Here is a 17,582-nt window from a genome sequence, read left to right as displayed (position 1 = left end):
AATATTTTTAGTAGAGATGAGGTTTCACCATGTTGGCCAGGCTGGTCTCAAAACTCCTGACCTCAGGTGATCTGCCTACTTCAGCCTCCCAAAGTGCTGGGATTACAGGCATGAGCCACTGTGCTGGGCCTTGTAGTCCTGCTTTAAAGAAACTTGGTGGGAGAATTCAAATTGCCTCTTGAATAGTGATGTCAAGATTATTAGTTCCACATCTGACCATCTTGACTAGAACTGCTGATGAGACATGGCAAAATTTTCTCAAAAGGGAAGTATTTGAACAAATTGAGATATAAAATGAAACACTCCTTAAGATTATGACTTTACCTTTCTGATTTTGGGAAATTCTCTGGGGAATTATGTTATTTTGAAGTAACTCTCACAAGAAAGTTGGGTAGGACCAAAAGGCTCTAGAATCATTTGAGAAACAAATGATAGTCTCTGGACTAAAATGTGTTAATCCCTTATTCAATCTGAGAGCGAATGGCATGTCCTGCACTTAATGAAATAAAAAATGTGTTTGATCTAGATCTCTTACCAGTTTAATCTTGCATTCATAACCAAATTTTCCTCTTATTTAAAGAAGCTGGAATAACTGAGAGAACAACAATCACAAGGGCATGTGAAGAATGCCTGCTTCCCCCTCCCTCATTCACTGAACCGCTATGTGGCAGGCACTGAGGATTAGCTCCCAGCCTGCATTTGTATTCATCTTTGGACCTCAGCTTCTAGCAGTCACACAGGAGGGATCATATTCTTAAAAAAAGGATGTTAACTAGGGGATACAGCCTTCCACCAGCTGTTCCCCCACCTCTAAAGCAGGTTTTGCAATCTTTTCTGCACTCCCAGGAAAGAAATATACAATTGGAGATGTGCTGCTGCTGCTGCATAGTTTAAATGGTTTACCTGCATGACAATTACTTTGAAGATAGTTAGGTGAGAGGTTTTTAGGAAAGGAAGTTTATATTTTGAGTGCACACATAGTATATGACAGGTACTGTGTTAAGAAGTTTACCTATTTTCTCTTATTTAAATTCTACATATTTATTATTCCTATCTGAGCCTCAATTTTCTCATCTAAGAAAACAGGTATACTATCTATCTCAAAAGACTATTATGAGGATTAAAAGGGATTTTAAAAAACACGAATATTTATTGAATATCTACACTGGATTAAGCATTGTGGTTTGTTCCTCCACATACTTTATCTTATTCATTAGCTGCATTTTAAAATGAGGAAAATGAAATTAACCAGAGGTGGCTAAAACTACTTTTCCCCAGTGGAAGAACCTCCACCAAGAATCCAGAAAACAGGCTGGAGGCAGTGGCTCTTGCCTGTAATCACAGCACTTTGGGAGGCCAAGGCGGGTGGATTATTTGAGGCCAGGAGTTTGAGACCAGTCTGGCCAACATGGCGAAACCCTGTCTCTGCTAAAATACAAAAATTAGCTGAGCATGGTACCATGCCTGTGATCTCCCAGCTACTTGGGAGGCTGAGGCAGGAGAATCGCTTGAACCCAGGAGGTGGAGGTTGCAGTGAGCCAAGATGGCGCTACTGCACTCCAGTCTGGGTGACAGAGCAAGACTCTGTCACAAAAAAAAAAAAAAAAGAACAAATAAACCCAGATACAGGCAAGGTTGCAGGGAAAAGGGAACTCTTATATAGTGTTGGTAGGAGTGCAAATTAGTTCAAACATTATGGAAAGCAGTATGGCAATTCCTCAAAGAGCTAAAAGCAGAACAACCATTTGACCCAGCAATCCTATTACTGGGTATATACCTAAAGGAATATAAAGCATTCTACCATAAAGACACATGCACACAAATGTTCACTGCAGCACTATTCACAAGAGCAAAGATATGGAATCAACCTAAATGCCCATCAGTGACAGAATGGATAAAGAAAATATGGTACATATACACTATGGAATATTATGCAGCCATAGAAAAGAACAAGATTATGTCTTTTGTGGGAACATAGATGGAGGGGGAGGCTATTATTCTTAGCAAACTAACACAGTAACAGGAAACCAAATACTGCATGTTCTCACTTCTAAGTGGGAGCTAAATAAATGGCAATAACTTATGACTACAAAGAAGGAAACAACAGACACTGGGGTCTACTTGATGGGGGAGGGTGGGAGGAGGAAGAAGAGCATAAAAGATAACTATTGGATACTGAACTTAATACTTGGGTGACATAATAATATGTACAACAAACCCCTGTGACATGTGTTTGTCTATGTAACAAACCTTCATGTGGGCCCCCAAACCTAAAATTTAAAACAATTTTAAAGAAAGTACCTTCTGATTACATCATCGGTTTGATCAAGATTTGTTTGGTTAAGGGAATTTGAGTTGATACCACCTGACCTGAATTTCACAACTGATCCCAGTATAAAATGACTGTCCTGTTGTAGACTACAGGGAAACACTAAAGCTAATAGGGGAAATCTATAAAATTATTTTGACATTAACACTGAGGGATAAATTTGGACTTAATGTTTCATATAGATTTTCTGACACCAACATTAAAACAAGAAAATGCTCATTCCACAATGAGGAAATTTTCCAATGAATTTTATTATCACCAGCATCTTTAAAAATTAAGAGGAATTCTCTGAGAGTATATATAAAAAAGAAATTAAAGGCAAATATTTTGCTGTTAAGGATTTAAAAATAAACAGAAACATGGAGTATAAAATTTTCATTTCACTGTCCCCTCATTTAAAATTATAAGAATATAAGCAAATAACATCCAATGTCAGAAGAGATTCAAGGTGACCATTTGCAGTATTTAGTGGCAAATTAGTAGCATCATGAAAAATTTCAATTCATTTAAAAAAATAGCTTTCATTTAAATAATAATTACGTTTAGCTTTATCTCCGTATAGACTTTCTTTTGGCTTAAACGATTCCATTTTCTCCAACTGGGAGCTGTGAAGGATCAAGTCCTACTTTCTTCATTGATACGGCAATATCAAATAAATAGTCATAACACTCACACCTGTAAAAGAAAAAGCAAAAAGAACCAGTGTTTATTGAAACAGAGTTCTCCAGTCCTAAAGAACCGCATTTCTCCTCTCTTGCAGTTAACTCTGCTTTGTTCCTAGTACATATTTTCTCTCAATTCTAGGCCAAAATTGTATTTTGCCCTCAACATTTTTAAAACACAGAAATGAACCATATTAAGTCATGCAACAATATTACATATCTCTCAGGAAATAAAAGAGAGTTTAAAATATACTGCCTACATAAATTTACATTTTTTTTAAACTAGATGTCACTTTCTGAAATAGAACTTTTGTAATTTGGGATCTGTGTCTTCTTCCTCTATCAACATTCCTAGAGCCTTGACAAACAACAGCTCATCCAATCAATACTTCCTCATGAATGGATACATAATAAAAATGAAGTATCTAGAAATAATGATAAACAATTTAAATTTAAACCAACTGACATACTTTGTTTTCTTTCACATTTCTTTCACATTTCACATTCACATCTTTGTTTTCTTTCATATACCACATTTAGCGGGTGGTAACTCGTTCCCCATGTTCTTTGATTTACACTCACATGGTTTTGGCCTTCTCCCACGTTTCCCCCCACACATATACTCCGTGACGTCTGACCAGTACTGCACAGGAGTCTGGGTATTCATTCATTGCATGAGCCATTCTATCTTTGAGGTCCTTCTCCTCAGGTGTATTCTCAATAATGGGTACCACTAACATATCATCATATCTGTAAGACAAAACAAGCCATTTTTTTCCATTAAAACAAATCAAGTGTTGATATGTATACAATAAGTAATTTTTTCAAGTAACCAGTTAGACACACTCTTTGTATCTGAAAAGCCACTCCAAATTATGAACAGGATGTTGCGTGTTATTCTGTGTACCTTGTATAAATAAACATCTCTATCAAAAGGTACCTTGGGAATGTGGCAGGCTTTGTCTAATCCTAAGCCTAAGTGGTAGAAATTTGTAAAATATACCAAAACCTAACAAAGAAATCATCAAGATCATACAAATGTTTCCTTGAAGCAGGGACAATCATAATATTTATACGAGGAGATGGCAAATGATACATTTCAGAATCAGAAGCACAGAAAACATTAAAAATTGAATTATATATTAAGAATTTCCCAATTAATACAAAATCACTGTATTTCATTTCTGCAGAATCCCAAAGTATCTGAGATAGGCAAATCAATAAACACAAGCATGGTTTGTGGCACCAGGACAGCAAGAACGTTGTAGAGATAACTATTAAAGGTATGACGCTTTCAGAACATTCTCAAATCTGTAGCATTAGAACTTCTTTTACTTCCACTTTCCTCTCAGGAAATACATGTGATGAAATCAGAATGTAATATTTAAACACATAATTGTCACTGGCAAAATTAAGTCTATTCTTGAAGTCATTTATAACCTATAAAACTCAGACAAGCTTTCCTTTTTACATGAATTTCTCTTGTTAATGTAACATCTGCTTTTTCACTATTTCAGTAGTGCTAAAACTTGAAAAAAAAAATTCTAGCTAAAGTATTCAGAAATTGCTACTGTAGGGCAAGCACAGACTAAGTAGTCATCATGTGACTGATAACTTGGCCAACCATTATCATTAAGAGTATAGCGTTGCCCATTACTTAAGTAAAGCAGAGGTAATTATAGAATATCCTTAACTATGGTTGGGTGCAATGGCTCATGGCTATAATCCCAGCACTTTGGGAAGCCAAGGCAGGTGGACTGCTTGAGCTCATGAATTCAAAACCAGCCTGGCCAACATGGTGAAACCCTGTCTGTACAAAAAATACAAAAATCAGCCAGGTATGGTGGTGCATGCCTGTAGTCCCAGCTACTTGGAAGACTGAGGTGAGAGAATGGCTTGAGCCTGGGAGGCGGAGGTTGCATGAGCCGAGATCGAGCCACTACACTCTAGCCTGGGCGACAGAGCCAGACTTAGTCTCAAAAAAAAAAAAAAAAAAAGAAAAAAGAAAAAAGTATCCTTAAATATTGAAGCAATGAATTGCTAGTCTCACATCTTTCCTAATATCGGCCAAGAGAACCACAAACTTATATTTTTCTCTAGCATGCACTCAATAGTCAGAAATATTTCCAGGAGCAAAATAATTTCACAGCAAAATAAGACCTGAAAATGAATTCAAGCCAATCCTCCCACTTTACAATCCTCCCACTTTACATGTATATATAGGTATACATTGTACAGATACATATGTTAACCTTCCCTGGTAAGAACTAGTACAGTTATGACAGAAACCACGTTTCTGTCAGTGTCAGACCACAGATATGATGGTGGTCCTGTAAGATTATAATGGAGCTGAAAAACTCCTTCTAACCTGCACGGACCTGGTGGACTGAATAAAGGGAGCGAACGTGGGAATAAAAGATAAAGACAAGAGAGTACGTTTGGAAGAAGGGGTCAGGGCACCTTGCCTCTAGTGGACAAGGGCCCCAAGCTGTACACAGCCCTCCGTATTTATTGGTAAAAGAGATAACGAGAAATGGGGGGGCGACTGTCGGGCAATTGTCAGTTGGCTGTTTTGGTTCACAGCAGGCTTGTGAGACTGCATCCTTTGAACAATAAGCACTAGATTTCTCAATAGATAACTTCAAGGAGCCCGGTGCCAGGGAGTGATGTCCCTCAGCAAACCTTTTGGTGGCAGGCGCAGTGTGAGTTTGCTCACATCCTGCATTCATGATAAACAGTTTGCTGTTTGATCATATAGCCTCCAGTGGAATGCTGAGTTGATCACGATCCCTTTGGCCTTTCGGCTCCCAACAACTCCTATCGCCTAATGACTGCATAGCTGTCATAAGGTTACAGCACAACATATTATGCAAATGTCTGTGGTGATGCTGGTGTAAACAAACCTACTGTGCTGCTAGCTGTATAAAAGTACAGCATACACAATTATTACAGTATGTAATACGTGATAATGATAATAAATGACTATGTTAGTAGTTTATGTATTTATTACACTATAATTTTAAAACACTATTTTAGGGTGTACTCCTTCTACTTACATGGTTTTTAAAAAGTTAACTGTAAAGCAGCCTCAGGCAGGTCCTTCAGGAGGTATTCCGGAAGAAGGCACTGTTATCACAGGAGATGACAGCTCCATGCATGTTACTTGCCCCTGAAGACCTTCCAGTGAGACAAGGTGTGGAGGTGGAAGGCAGTGACATTGATGACCCTGACCCTGTGTACACCTAGGCTAATACATGTGTTTGTGTCTCAGATTTTAACAAAAAAAATTTTAAAAGTTAAAAAAATTAAAATAGAAAAAATCTTATAGAATAAGGATATAAAGAAAATATTTTTGTATAGCTGTACAATGTGTGTTTTAAGGTACTATTACAAGAGTCCAAAAGTTAAAAAAAAAAAGTAAAAGCTTGATAAACTAAAAAAGTTACAGTAAGCTGAGGTTATTATTAAGAAACGTTTTCAATAAATTTCATGTAGCCTAAACGTACAATGCTTATAAAGTCTATAGTAGTGTAATGTCCTAGGCCTTCACATTTACTCACCACTCACTTACTGATTCACCCAGAACAACTTCCAGTTCTGCAAGCTCCGTTCATAGTCAGGGCCTTAGACAGGTGTGCCACTTTTTACCTTTTACATCATATTTTTTTTTTTACCGAACCTTTTCTATGTTTAGATACACAAACACCTACCATTGTGTTGCAACTGCCTACAGTACTTTGTACAGTAACCTGCTATGCAGGCTTGTAGCCTAGGAGCATTAGGCTATACCATATACCCTGGGTGTGCAGTAGGCTATACCATCTACGTTTGTGTATGCACACTCTGCTGTTCACACAATGATGAAATCACCAAGTGACACATTTCGCAGAACATATCCCCATCCACAGTGACAACTGACTGTATTTTAAAGTTATTCTTTATATAAAAGACAAACTTAAAAAAAATACAGTGGAGAATTTTAAACTCCATCCTTTCTTACCTCATCCAGCTTTCATTGCCTTCCTTTTGACTAGACTCAGGATTCTCTTCAAATTCAGATAAAATAAAACTGTCTCCTGAGCTGTGATAATGACTCTATTACTCGTTTCCCAGCTAGGCTCCAACAGAATTGCAAAGAGCCACCATGCTTGGCCTCGCCACAAAATTGCAAAGACTCTCTCTTGTGCCCTGTTCCTCTATCTTACCTTTTCCCTCTTTTCAGAAAAACTGATTCTTCTGACCTATTTTTATTTATTCACCAAAACAAATAAAATTCATATGAAACTGACAGCACCCATAAGGCCTCTCCTTCAGCCCCAGATATGGAAGAGGCGATCTGGGGCTCTACTTTCTTCAGTATGTACACTTCTCTTAATTAAAATATTTAACTTTTGTAAATAGGTGTTTCACAGTCCTGAGGAATGCTTTAAGCACACAATAAATATTAACTGAAATCAAATCAATTTCTCAGTGCACTAGTTTAAACATGTACATTCCATTACATGCAGTAAGAATATGATATTGTGGTAATAACACTTTAGTAAAACTGGCACCGTTTTCCTCTAAACAAGGCAAGGTAGAATCAAGACCTTTAGGAAATTAAGAGTGAAGGTTCAGGAATGAGAATGCTAATAAACTCAAACGAAATGCTTAGCTTGTCCCTGAACACTAAGAACATGTTTCTTCATGCCATTATATTCTAGAATTATGAAGAATTACTACACTTTTGTGGACTGATGAATTTATTTAAACTGATCTAGAATGGTAATCTATACTTACTATCCATATCACCTTCCACACTGAAAAATTCTAAAAATATAGAGATCTACTTTATTAAAAAAACTTACATAAATATGAAAATATTCCAGAAATACTAAATTAAATCATCATGAAGTATAAACTTTAGTCACTGCTCAAATTTCTGAAGACAAAGTGAAGGTGAAGATATCTTTGGCTGCCTCAATACAGGAACATAGTCTTTCCATCACGATAGAGATCTCAGTCAAGACTTTTTTCAGTTTACTTAAACAAACATTTCATTATTCATATTGCTAATAATTTACCATGGCTGGGGTAGGGGCGGGAGAGGAGGGAAGACATCCCATTTGTGTCATGAGAATAGGTCTGGAAGTGTAATATTAAATAGAGTATTACTTAACACAGATCTCACGACATCTCATTATGCACATAAAATGATCAGTATTCTATTTATCAAAGAGAAGGAAGAATTCTTTTCAAATTATTTAAGAAAAAGGAAAAAAAAATACCTATAATACCCTCCAGAAGTACATTTCTTTATTCCTTTTATCATCTCTTGATGTGTAATTTTAAACTCCCGTCCTGGAAAGAGAAGGGTGGCCATCACAGCAGCTTTAGAGTGGGTATGAATCACTGCACCTGCTCCTGAAGGAGGAAGAAGAAAGCCGCATGCTCAATGAAGACTGAATTACAGCTTTTAAAGAAAAAAAAGTCCATATAGTTATACATATATTTACATATGGTTATGGGCTTATTTTTCCTGGCATGGAATAAGTTGGTGGTAGGCAGGAGGGTAAGTGGAATAATGGACCTTCCTCATAGGTTGATGTGAGAACTGAGTAAGTTCATGCACTTAAAGTTCTTGCACATGGTGGGTATCCAAGAAATGTTAACTGAAATAATAATTACCATTATTCAGAGGAGCCTACTCTGCAAATATTCTTTATGTTGAATATATTTTCTGCATACCTCTCATTGTGTAAGCATTCATGAAAAGAGGAGTACACTGGCTTTTCTTTAGCTTCTTAGATGGCGAAGGTCCACTTATGTCCTTTTCATTTATATCACACACAAACATGTCTTCAGGCTATTTATAGAGGGAAAAAAAGAAAAAAAGAAGGCTTGCAAAATATCAATTAGAAATGTTCCTTTTCTTGTGTACATATACATAAGAATACAATAAAGTTTATCTATAGTATACATACTTATGTATATATATAGTATACATATACATAGAGTGCTAATATATGTATATATTTAACTTACATTTTAAATATATAATTATAGTTTCTCAAAATAATTTAGCAGTATTGAGAAATAAAAAAGTGATTTCTACTAGTGAAAATATTCTCAAAAGTTTAATACAAATCCCAAAAATTAAAAAAAATTTGAAGACAAAAAATGATATGGAAAATTACTATTTATGTAATGATGTTACTGCTGTCATTTCAACAATTTAGCTTCTCAACTTTGCCCTATAATTTCACAACTGTATTTCAGAAAGCCTATATAAAGAAATCAACATTCCAAAGATGGGTGTTAAAATTTTTTTCCCCACATTTTGTAAGACAAAAGCAAAATTTTGTGTAAAATTTTCTAACCCTTGAGAAATTTAGCTGGTGCTCAGAACGGTTAATTTCAATAAGGTATATTCTTCTCAAAGCTTAAGAAATTAAGTAGATCTACAGGTTTTTCTTTTTTTTTAACTTTTATTTTAGGTCCAGGGGTACATGTGGAGGTTTGTTACATAGGTAAATTGCATGTTACAAGGGTCTGGTGTACAGATTATTTTGTCACACATGTAATAAGCATAGTAACTGACAGCAGTTTTTCCATCCTCACCTTCCTCCCACCCTCCACCCTCAAGTGGGTCCCAGTGTGTATTGCTCCCTTCTTTGTGACTGTATGTACTCAATGTTTAGCTCCCACTGTAAGTGAGAACATGTGGTATTTGATTTTTCCGTTCCTGCATTAATTCACTTAGGATAATGGTTTCCAGCTCCACTCATGTTGCTGCAAAGGATGTGATCTTGTTCTTTATTATGGCTGCATACTAATCCATGGCATATATGTACCACATTTTCTTTAGCCAGTCTACTATTGATGGGTATCTGATCCACATAGAGTAATGCATGCATATTTCTGATCTGCAGCTTTTATCTGCCAAGATTTATTTAAAAACTACAATATACATGTTTTATTAATAAAGCAGCTTTTCTTTTTTCTTGTATTAGAAGTTAAATAATTATGTGTTTGCTTTAACTAGATTTGGGGTATTGTTCCGGCATTAACACAGAATAAGACTTCTCAAAATTTGAAATAAAGTTTCATAACTTGAAATCTTGAAATTAGAATAACTTTGATATTAGGAAATATGAATTAATTTGGTTCATCTGAGACCATCAATCTGATTATTCCACCTGCCTGATAAAGATCGTAGTGTTATAAAGCTGCAAAGTTATCATTGCTCTTTACTGTGATTTAAGATTGCACTATTCACTTTTGCCCCCTATAGGTTGAATGAGATTTCAAAACACACACCGGTTGTATGGAAGATATCTACCACCTTAAAAAACATTTAATAATTACTCAATAAATGTTTGCTGATTAGTTATTCAAATTGTTGTGATAAAATGAACGTTTTCTCTTAAAATTAATTCCATTTCATAAAACAGTAATTAAGAAGAAAAGACACTGAGGTTAAAGAATCCCATTACCGTACCTGAATTCGTTCCTTTTGCACTCCTGAAGGAGCAATGTAGATTTCATCGCTGGCAACACAAAACATACAAATTGGTATTTGTTTATTTCCTGCTTTTGCACAAAGAAAAGTTTGCAGTCCAATCATGCATGTTCTTTATAAATCAAGCAATACAGCCAGTTGCTTGATTTAATTATGGATTTTGGCTGCATAGAAAGAAAGCCAAACTACATCAATGCCTTTGTAGTGCTGGTGGCATAGTAGAATATTAGTTGTTGCTTTTGTCTTCTACGTTTCATATATATTTATTCTTTTTATAGTGCAAAGTTGGTGGTAACCAGGCTTTTATCCAGTTAGGGGAATAAAAATCCGAAAACATAAGTCTTCAGCATCTTTAAACATGAATAAGCAGAGTTTAACCTATGTGAAATACAGTTATTCTAAAATCCAATCTGGAAAATATGCTCAATAGAAGTATATTTCCATCATGCAAAGAATCAGGTTTGATTTATTGTTTGAAATGCTCTTATTAAACTATGAAGTTCAGAGACCTCTGCTGGACAGTTTCTTAAATTACTGTATCAACGCTGGACTACTTTTTGGATAGAATCACATGCTTGCCATTTGAAAAGCATACATATCTTGGAAAAAAATTTAGTAATAAAGCTAAAACAACTACAAAGAGTTCAAAATATCAGAATGGCTACATGTGAAGATCTCTTTGTTACAGGATGTTGGACTAAGGGAGATGCTATAGCCTACCATTTACCACAAGGTGCTCTCAAATTTGATTTGGAAATTAATTTCAAATCTTCTCTAAATTCCCTCCACCCTCAACAACAACTAAACAAACATCCCTTGGCTCACGTATCAGGTTTTTTCTCTTCTCGTTGGATATCTTTGATAACTTACCAGTTTCAGTTGCTGCCACAGAGTATTAATGAGCCACCGCATATATGCAAACCAAGAAAATGCTAGTACCTGCATGCTCTAGTTTCTGCTAGTAAGGCACAGACATAGGGATATTGAACAAATATCAAACATTTCATAGTGTAAATGAGGATGATGGCCTATATATCAAGCTTCTGAAGTTCAGGTTACTAATAAACCTGTAGGCTTGGAACCGATAAAAATGTAAGGTGAAATCAAAGTTTCTTTAAGGTTCCATTGATAAAGTCTAGAAAACCAATGTCTGATAATGTGAGTGGAAATCCAATGCACTGTAAGCTGCATGCAAGCATTCGCTTTCATGAAGTGGCTATTGTTTCCGAGTTCTGTGACATAAGGATAACATAAAGGGACATTCCTCTGCAACCAGTGAGAATGGGTTGGGATCATACTATTAACAAGGGCTCTTTGTGAATACCAGTGATCCAAATCTTGTGTCCTTGTGTAACGTGGAAGAAGCTCTAGGATGGTACATGGTCCACTCACCCCACAGATAAGTGGACTTGTGGGTCTTCTTATGTGGGGAGAAATTTATGCAGTCCTGGAAATAGACTCAATTAAAGTACAAAATGCTCTACTGGTAAGTAAAACCCATCTATAAAGTAGGAAAACCAAGGGTACTCTGTTTATTCAAGTGACTTGGTATGTTCTAAATTTCTTTGTAAAATGGAAATTAATTTAGACTTTGATGAACTTTGGGTAATTAAAAGATTAGCCAAATGTTTTAGAAAAATATATTTACACCTACAAAGAAAGAGATATCTGGATAAAAATATAAAAATGACAGAGCTTTTTAGAATAGAAACATGCCAAATATTAAAGTGAAATATCTACTTGGTACTTTAAGCCACAAACAGAAAGCATTTTGAATTTCAAGTTACTAAATTTTGGAATATACTTCTCTGTACTCCTGCATTTTCACTGTGGTAAGCAAGGGCCAAACCCCAAGAGGTCAAAATACATCTATGTTCAGTTACTTCTATTTTTATTTGCTTTCTGGTCAGTTAAAAAATAATTTAAATCTTATAGTGCCTCAATTATTTTGTCTACAAGATGACTTCATTAATTGTAGTGCTAATCACATGCAACAGGATCAGTCTCTGTGACACTTGTCAATCTTACTCTGTAAAAATAGGAAATTATAAATTTGAATGATAGGGACCCAACCTAAATACAGTAGCTATTGAGTATCCTGGAATTGCCTTGATTACTATTATTTTCTTGGTCATTTATTTCCTTCTTCTGACTTAATTTTTGGTACCACACACTTGTAGCATAAGCTGGAATGGTCCAGTCAAACCTTGGAATCAGTAAATCATTTTATGTTCCCAAAGAGCTTATTGTCTGTATTATTCTGGAAACATAATTTATTGGGTTTGCACTTTATTCCAAATTTATTTGCCCTAAGCATCAAAGAGCCAAACTTTCACTAACAACATGAGAACAGTATTGCTGATAACGCTAGTGACTTATTAAGTCATTTAAATATTAGGGAAAAAAACCAACATTTTACTACAAAATATTCATTTTACTATGTAAAGCACAAATTTAATAAGATTCCAAATACAGTGCCATGTGACTGTGGCTCTTTCCTTCCATGACCTCCATACCCATTAAGAACTGAGGATAAAGCATTTCACATATATGATGAAAATTTCCTATGAGCTGATTGTAGTGCTATAAAAGCCCATTTAATTTTAAAAGATGCACCAATGAGTGGTTTATAGTGGTCACATAAAATGGTAGTGCATGGGTTAGTAAAATTCTACTAGAAAGAACATGGTCCTTTATGTCTTTTTGATCAAAAAAATTTCATCTTGAATCCTGCATTCACCTATTTTTAACTTTGCTAGTTTTTTTAAAGAGCCAGTTGGAAATGGTTATTTTAGCTCATTTGGTGGAAAGCTTTATTTTATACATACACAAACTATTTCTGAACATGCAAATAAAAAGCAGTTAACTAAAGATAGCATTTAGAATATGATTTATCATAAATAATACAGTTGGGAAACTGTATTACTGGGACTCAATTTCTAAATGGATACATGAAACAAGAATAAATGTTGTTATCATAGGATTTGCTGTGAATAGGCCATCTTGAAAGTTTTGGCAAAATGTGAAAGCTTGAGCAATGCTGTATTTACACATTAGCAACTAGGCTGATGGTAAGAGAGGAGGCACAGATGGATTTATTGATCTACCATGTGGAACATAATCTTACTAGACTGAGAGCAAACTTTTATCCCTAACTGTGCCAGTTGTTAATGGAGGAACCTCTTGTCATTTCCCAATGTTCAATGAAAATTTCATGAGTTAACTCAGTAATTTAAAGCAGATAAAATTATAATGGCATCATCTTGTGGTATACCATAGAATCCCTTTTGTTCCAAATGTTCTGATTATATTTTACATTCAATTCCTTAATATGCAATGCAGCCTCCTTGGGGGCATGACTATATGTATTTAACAGCACATAAACACTTTAATAATCCAATTTTGTTAAAGAAAGGGAATTAGAATGAAGTAATAAATCAACATCACTCAATTTAACACACAGCTTCCAGACAATAATATTCCTAACACATTTCAGGAGGAAACAAAGATTAATCCTGTATTGGAAATCCTTGAATGAGATTCTATAATCTTAATTTCATTGATAGCAAGTTACTTCTTACTAACAGTTACTAATACTTACTTTATTTCTTCATCTTCTTGAATAAATTACACTAAATAAATACAATGAGCAATTGAATACTATTTATCCTTTCTGCTTCAATTTAAGTCCAGTACATCTTGTTTTGTCCTCTGAGGAATACAGATTAGCAGGCGCTATATTCATTAATGATACAGGTACTTAGAAAGCATACTGCCTTTCTTTTGATTCAATAAAAAATAATTATTAGGATTTTTAATGATTAGTCAGCTGATTTAAGTGACTTTGAAATATGTATCTGGGAGGCCAAGGCAGGTGGGTTGCTTGAGCCTAGGAGTTCAAGACCAGCCCACGCAACTTAGTGAGACCCAGTCTCCACCAAAAAAAAAAAAAAAAAAAAAAAAGCAGAAAACATTAGCCAGGTGTGGTGGCACATGCCTGTAGTCCCAGCTACCCAGGAGGATGAGGTAGGAGGATTGTTTAAGCCTGGGAAGTCAAGGCTGCAGTGAGCCATGATTGCCCCACTGCACTCCAGCCTGGGTGACAGAGCAAGACTCTGTTTCAAAAACCAAAGTGCCTGAACCTTTGAAACAAATCCTAACTACCTAGAGAGGATCCTCTAGAATGTCAGGTATATGAACATACTTGGTAGCATGTTATTTAACTCTGGTACTCAAAAACTGAGGACTAAGTTATTGTGATTTGAAATTGTGGTTCTTCAGTCTTTAGGTATTTGACATATCTGCAGCTTTTGTACATTGCTTCCACTCAGTTACACAAATGTCCACTTGTCCATTTGGAAACTAAAGACCTTCAGTATCACATAAAACTGATCATCAGTCGTTCTTTGGATATAACACATTAGACTTGCTGTGGTCTACTCAAATGGAGAGTTCCCAGTAATAAAGACTGCCAGAAACTTACCCATGCTTCAAGCTAATTCCTCCTCCAGTCCCAGTGACCCAGCCCAAATGGTAAAACTGTTTGCAAAGTTCTGGAATCAGGTATCTTGGATGCTCCTTGTCCTTAAAAAGAAGGTAATGATTTTTAAAACAGACATCATTTTATCAAGTAACTATTCCAGCTGGTGTTTCTAATGAGAAGCCAATTTAAGAAAGTTTAAGAAAACATACTATAGAAAGAGTACAGTGAGGGAAAAAACTATTACAAACATACTTTGTTTTTAATGTTTGGAAAGTGGATCTACTACATTATTTGGCAACCGGGGATTATTCAGTATAGGGCCATATAGTCCAACACTAAGGAACAGGCTGCAAAAACAAGGTGGGGAGATGCCTAGTATACATTACAAAGCATCAACTGAAATGGCTGAAAGGAAATAGAATCTCATGCTGAAGGAACAGTCTGTCCAGAAGATTTATTTACACAAAACACCTTATTTAACTAGGCTTGATGATATATACATGAGATATTATGATAGTTACATGTTCAACACACACTGTGTGTTGGTTCAACTGTATGTATTTTTATTCCAAAAAAGTCCTTTTTCCCATAATGATTTTAGTTTCTCTTATTGAAAAAGCAATATATACTCATTATAGAAAACAAAGTGAAGCAAATTACAAAAAACACTAAGAAACAATCTCAATTAATACTTGCTTAACCCATTTTATGAAGATACGTGTTTATGAGTGTATGTGTGTGTATACAGACAGATAGATAAATATCAAGCCTTATTTTTATAAGTCCAATGATTACTTCTTTAGAAAAAAAAGTCCACACCATTTTCTCCTGCTTTTTTGTGGTTTAAATTAACAAAAACAAAAAAATAAACAAATAAAGAAGAAATACAATGAATTCCATTTTGGGCAGTATAATATACAATCCTTACCTTAAAAATAAGTACAAATGCTGAATAAATTATTTTTAAAAATATTTCAAAATAAGTTGTTGAGCTGGCAAGAAAGTAAAGTTTCACAGGGGCCATAAAAAATGAGAATGAGACTCTCACACCAGTTAGAATGGCGATCATTAAAAAGTCAGGAAACAGATGCTGGAGAGGATGTGGAGAAACAGGAATGCTTTTACACTGTTGGTGGGAGTGTAAATTAGTTCGACCATTGTGGAAGACAGTGTGGCAATTCCTCAAGGATCTAGAACCAGAAATACCATTTGACCTAGCAATCCCATTACTGGGATTCTACTATAAAGACACATACGTATGTTTACTGCAGCACTATTCACAATAGCAAAGACTTGGAACCAACCCAAATACCCATCAATGATAGACCGGACAAAGAAAATGTGACACATATACACAATGGAATACTATGCAGCCATAAAAAAGGATGAGTTCACGTCCTTTGCAGGGACATGGATGAAGCTGGAAACCATCATTCTCAGCAAACTAACACAGGAACAGAAAACCAAACACCACATGTTCTCACTCATAAATGGGAGTTGAACAATGAGAACACATGGACACAAGGAAGGGAACATCACACACCAGGGCCTGTCAGCAGATGGGGGGCTAGAGAAGGGATAGCATTAGGAGAAATACCTAACATAGACGATGAGTTGAGGGGTGCAGCAAACCACCATGGCACGTGTATACCTATGTAACAAACCTGCATGTTCTGCAGATGTATCCCAGAACTTAAAAGTATAATAAGCAACAACAACAACAACAAATAATGAGAATGAGACTACCTGGGAGAGAAGTGAGCTCCAAAGCCAGAATGTTCCTGAAGATACTGCAAAACTCTGGTGACCTTGAGCTTCAATTTTGATAGCCATGTAAGCCACTAGAAGCATGAGATAAAACCCAGGGCCTGATCAATTCCAGGGAACCTAATGAAAAATCCCCACATAAACTGGAGACCCCAATGAGGTCTACCTTCAAGGTAACAGTGAACAAAATGAGATTCACTGTGGAGAAAATCACAACAAGGAAGCATGCCTTTACAGATCCGGTCACTGGATAAAGGGGGAAAAACATCTTTGAGTTCAAAAAGGGATCATTATTTAACAGGCTGAATTCTCAGCTACTTAACTAAATACTTGAAATTGTGGTGTTTTTCCCCAGATTTAGTGCTAATGTTCTACTTACTCATTTTAAGTATTACAAATGATGACTAATGGAGTAACCTTCAAAATACAAAATTAAAAACATGAGAATCTAGAAATTTCTAAAAGTTCTGATTCAACTTAGACTTGGAGTTAGCTGACTTAAAAGTCAAATCCACACTACTGGATTTATTGCCTACATGACTTTGGGTGTCAGTTTACTTATCCATACAATGAAAATGCTGTGAAGATTAAAATGAGATACAATGGACATAATGCAATCAGCACAAAATCTGACACAGTCAATGTAGTTTCCTTTTCATTTTAAAGAGCTGAAAATTCTTGAATTAAAATAGCAAAACTATTATAGGAGTTATTAAGAAATTATTTTAGGCAGAGAGGGTAAGGTTGGTAAGGTTTTGTTTTCTTTTAATAATGCAGCTTGGTAAGGTTTTTTGTTTCTTTTAATAATGCAGCTCCAAAAACATTTCTTTTCTAGCAGAA

At 35.5% G+C, this 17,582-nt stretch overlaps 1 protein-coding gene across 9 annotated transcripts in view; it reads right to left on the bottom strand.

Annotated features, from left to right (window-relative positions):
- APIP (APAF1 interacting protein) overlaps positions 1 to 17,582 on the bottom strand; it is a 63,849-nt gene that overhangs the window by 27,417 nt on the left and 18,850 nt on the right. For 4 of the 9 annotated variants that reach the window (XR_010121280.1, XR_010121281.1, XR_010121279.1 and 1 more), the window contains exons 2-7: positions 14,976 to 15,076; positions 10,472 to 10,520; positions 8,719 to 8,836; positions 8,259 to 8,394; positions 3,574 to 3,741; positions 2,870 to 3,004 (exon numbers count right to left, since the gene is read on the bottom strand). Coding sequence is in view for 4 of the 9 variants with exons in the window: in XM_063641000.1 (XP_063497070.1) it covers positions 2,905 to 3,004; positions 3,574 to 3,741; positions 8,259 to 8,394; positions 8,719 to 8,836; positions 10,472 to 10,520; positions 14,976 to 15,076 (672 nt within the window). In the remaining 5 variants the exon portion in view is untranslated. Of the gene's footprint in view, positions 1 to 2,560; positions 3,005 to 3,573; positions 3,742 to 8,258; positions 8,395 to 8,718; positions 8,837 to 10,471; positions 10,521 to 14,975; positions 15,077 to 16,721; positions 16,817 to 17,582 lie in introns of those variants that run through there. The other 5 variants (XR_010121278.1, XR_010121277.1, XM_055281941.2 and 2 more) reach the window with 3 other exon arrangements.

This window comes from Symphalangus syndactylus, chromosome 6 (genome assembly GCF_028878055.3).
Source record: "Symphalangus syndactylus isolate Jambi chromosome 6, NHGRI_mSymSyn1-v2.1_pri, whole genome shotgun sequence".
NCBI lineage: Eukaryota > Metazoa > Chordata > Mammalia > Primates > Hylobatidae > Symphalangus > Symphalangus syndactylus.
The sequence above is the reverse complement of the archived record's forward strand: the minus strand, read 5'-3'. Positions and strand labels throughout refer to the sequence as shown.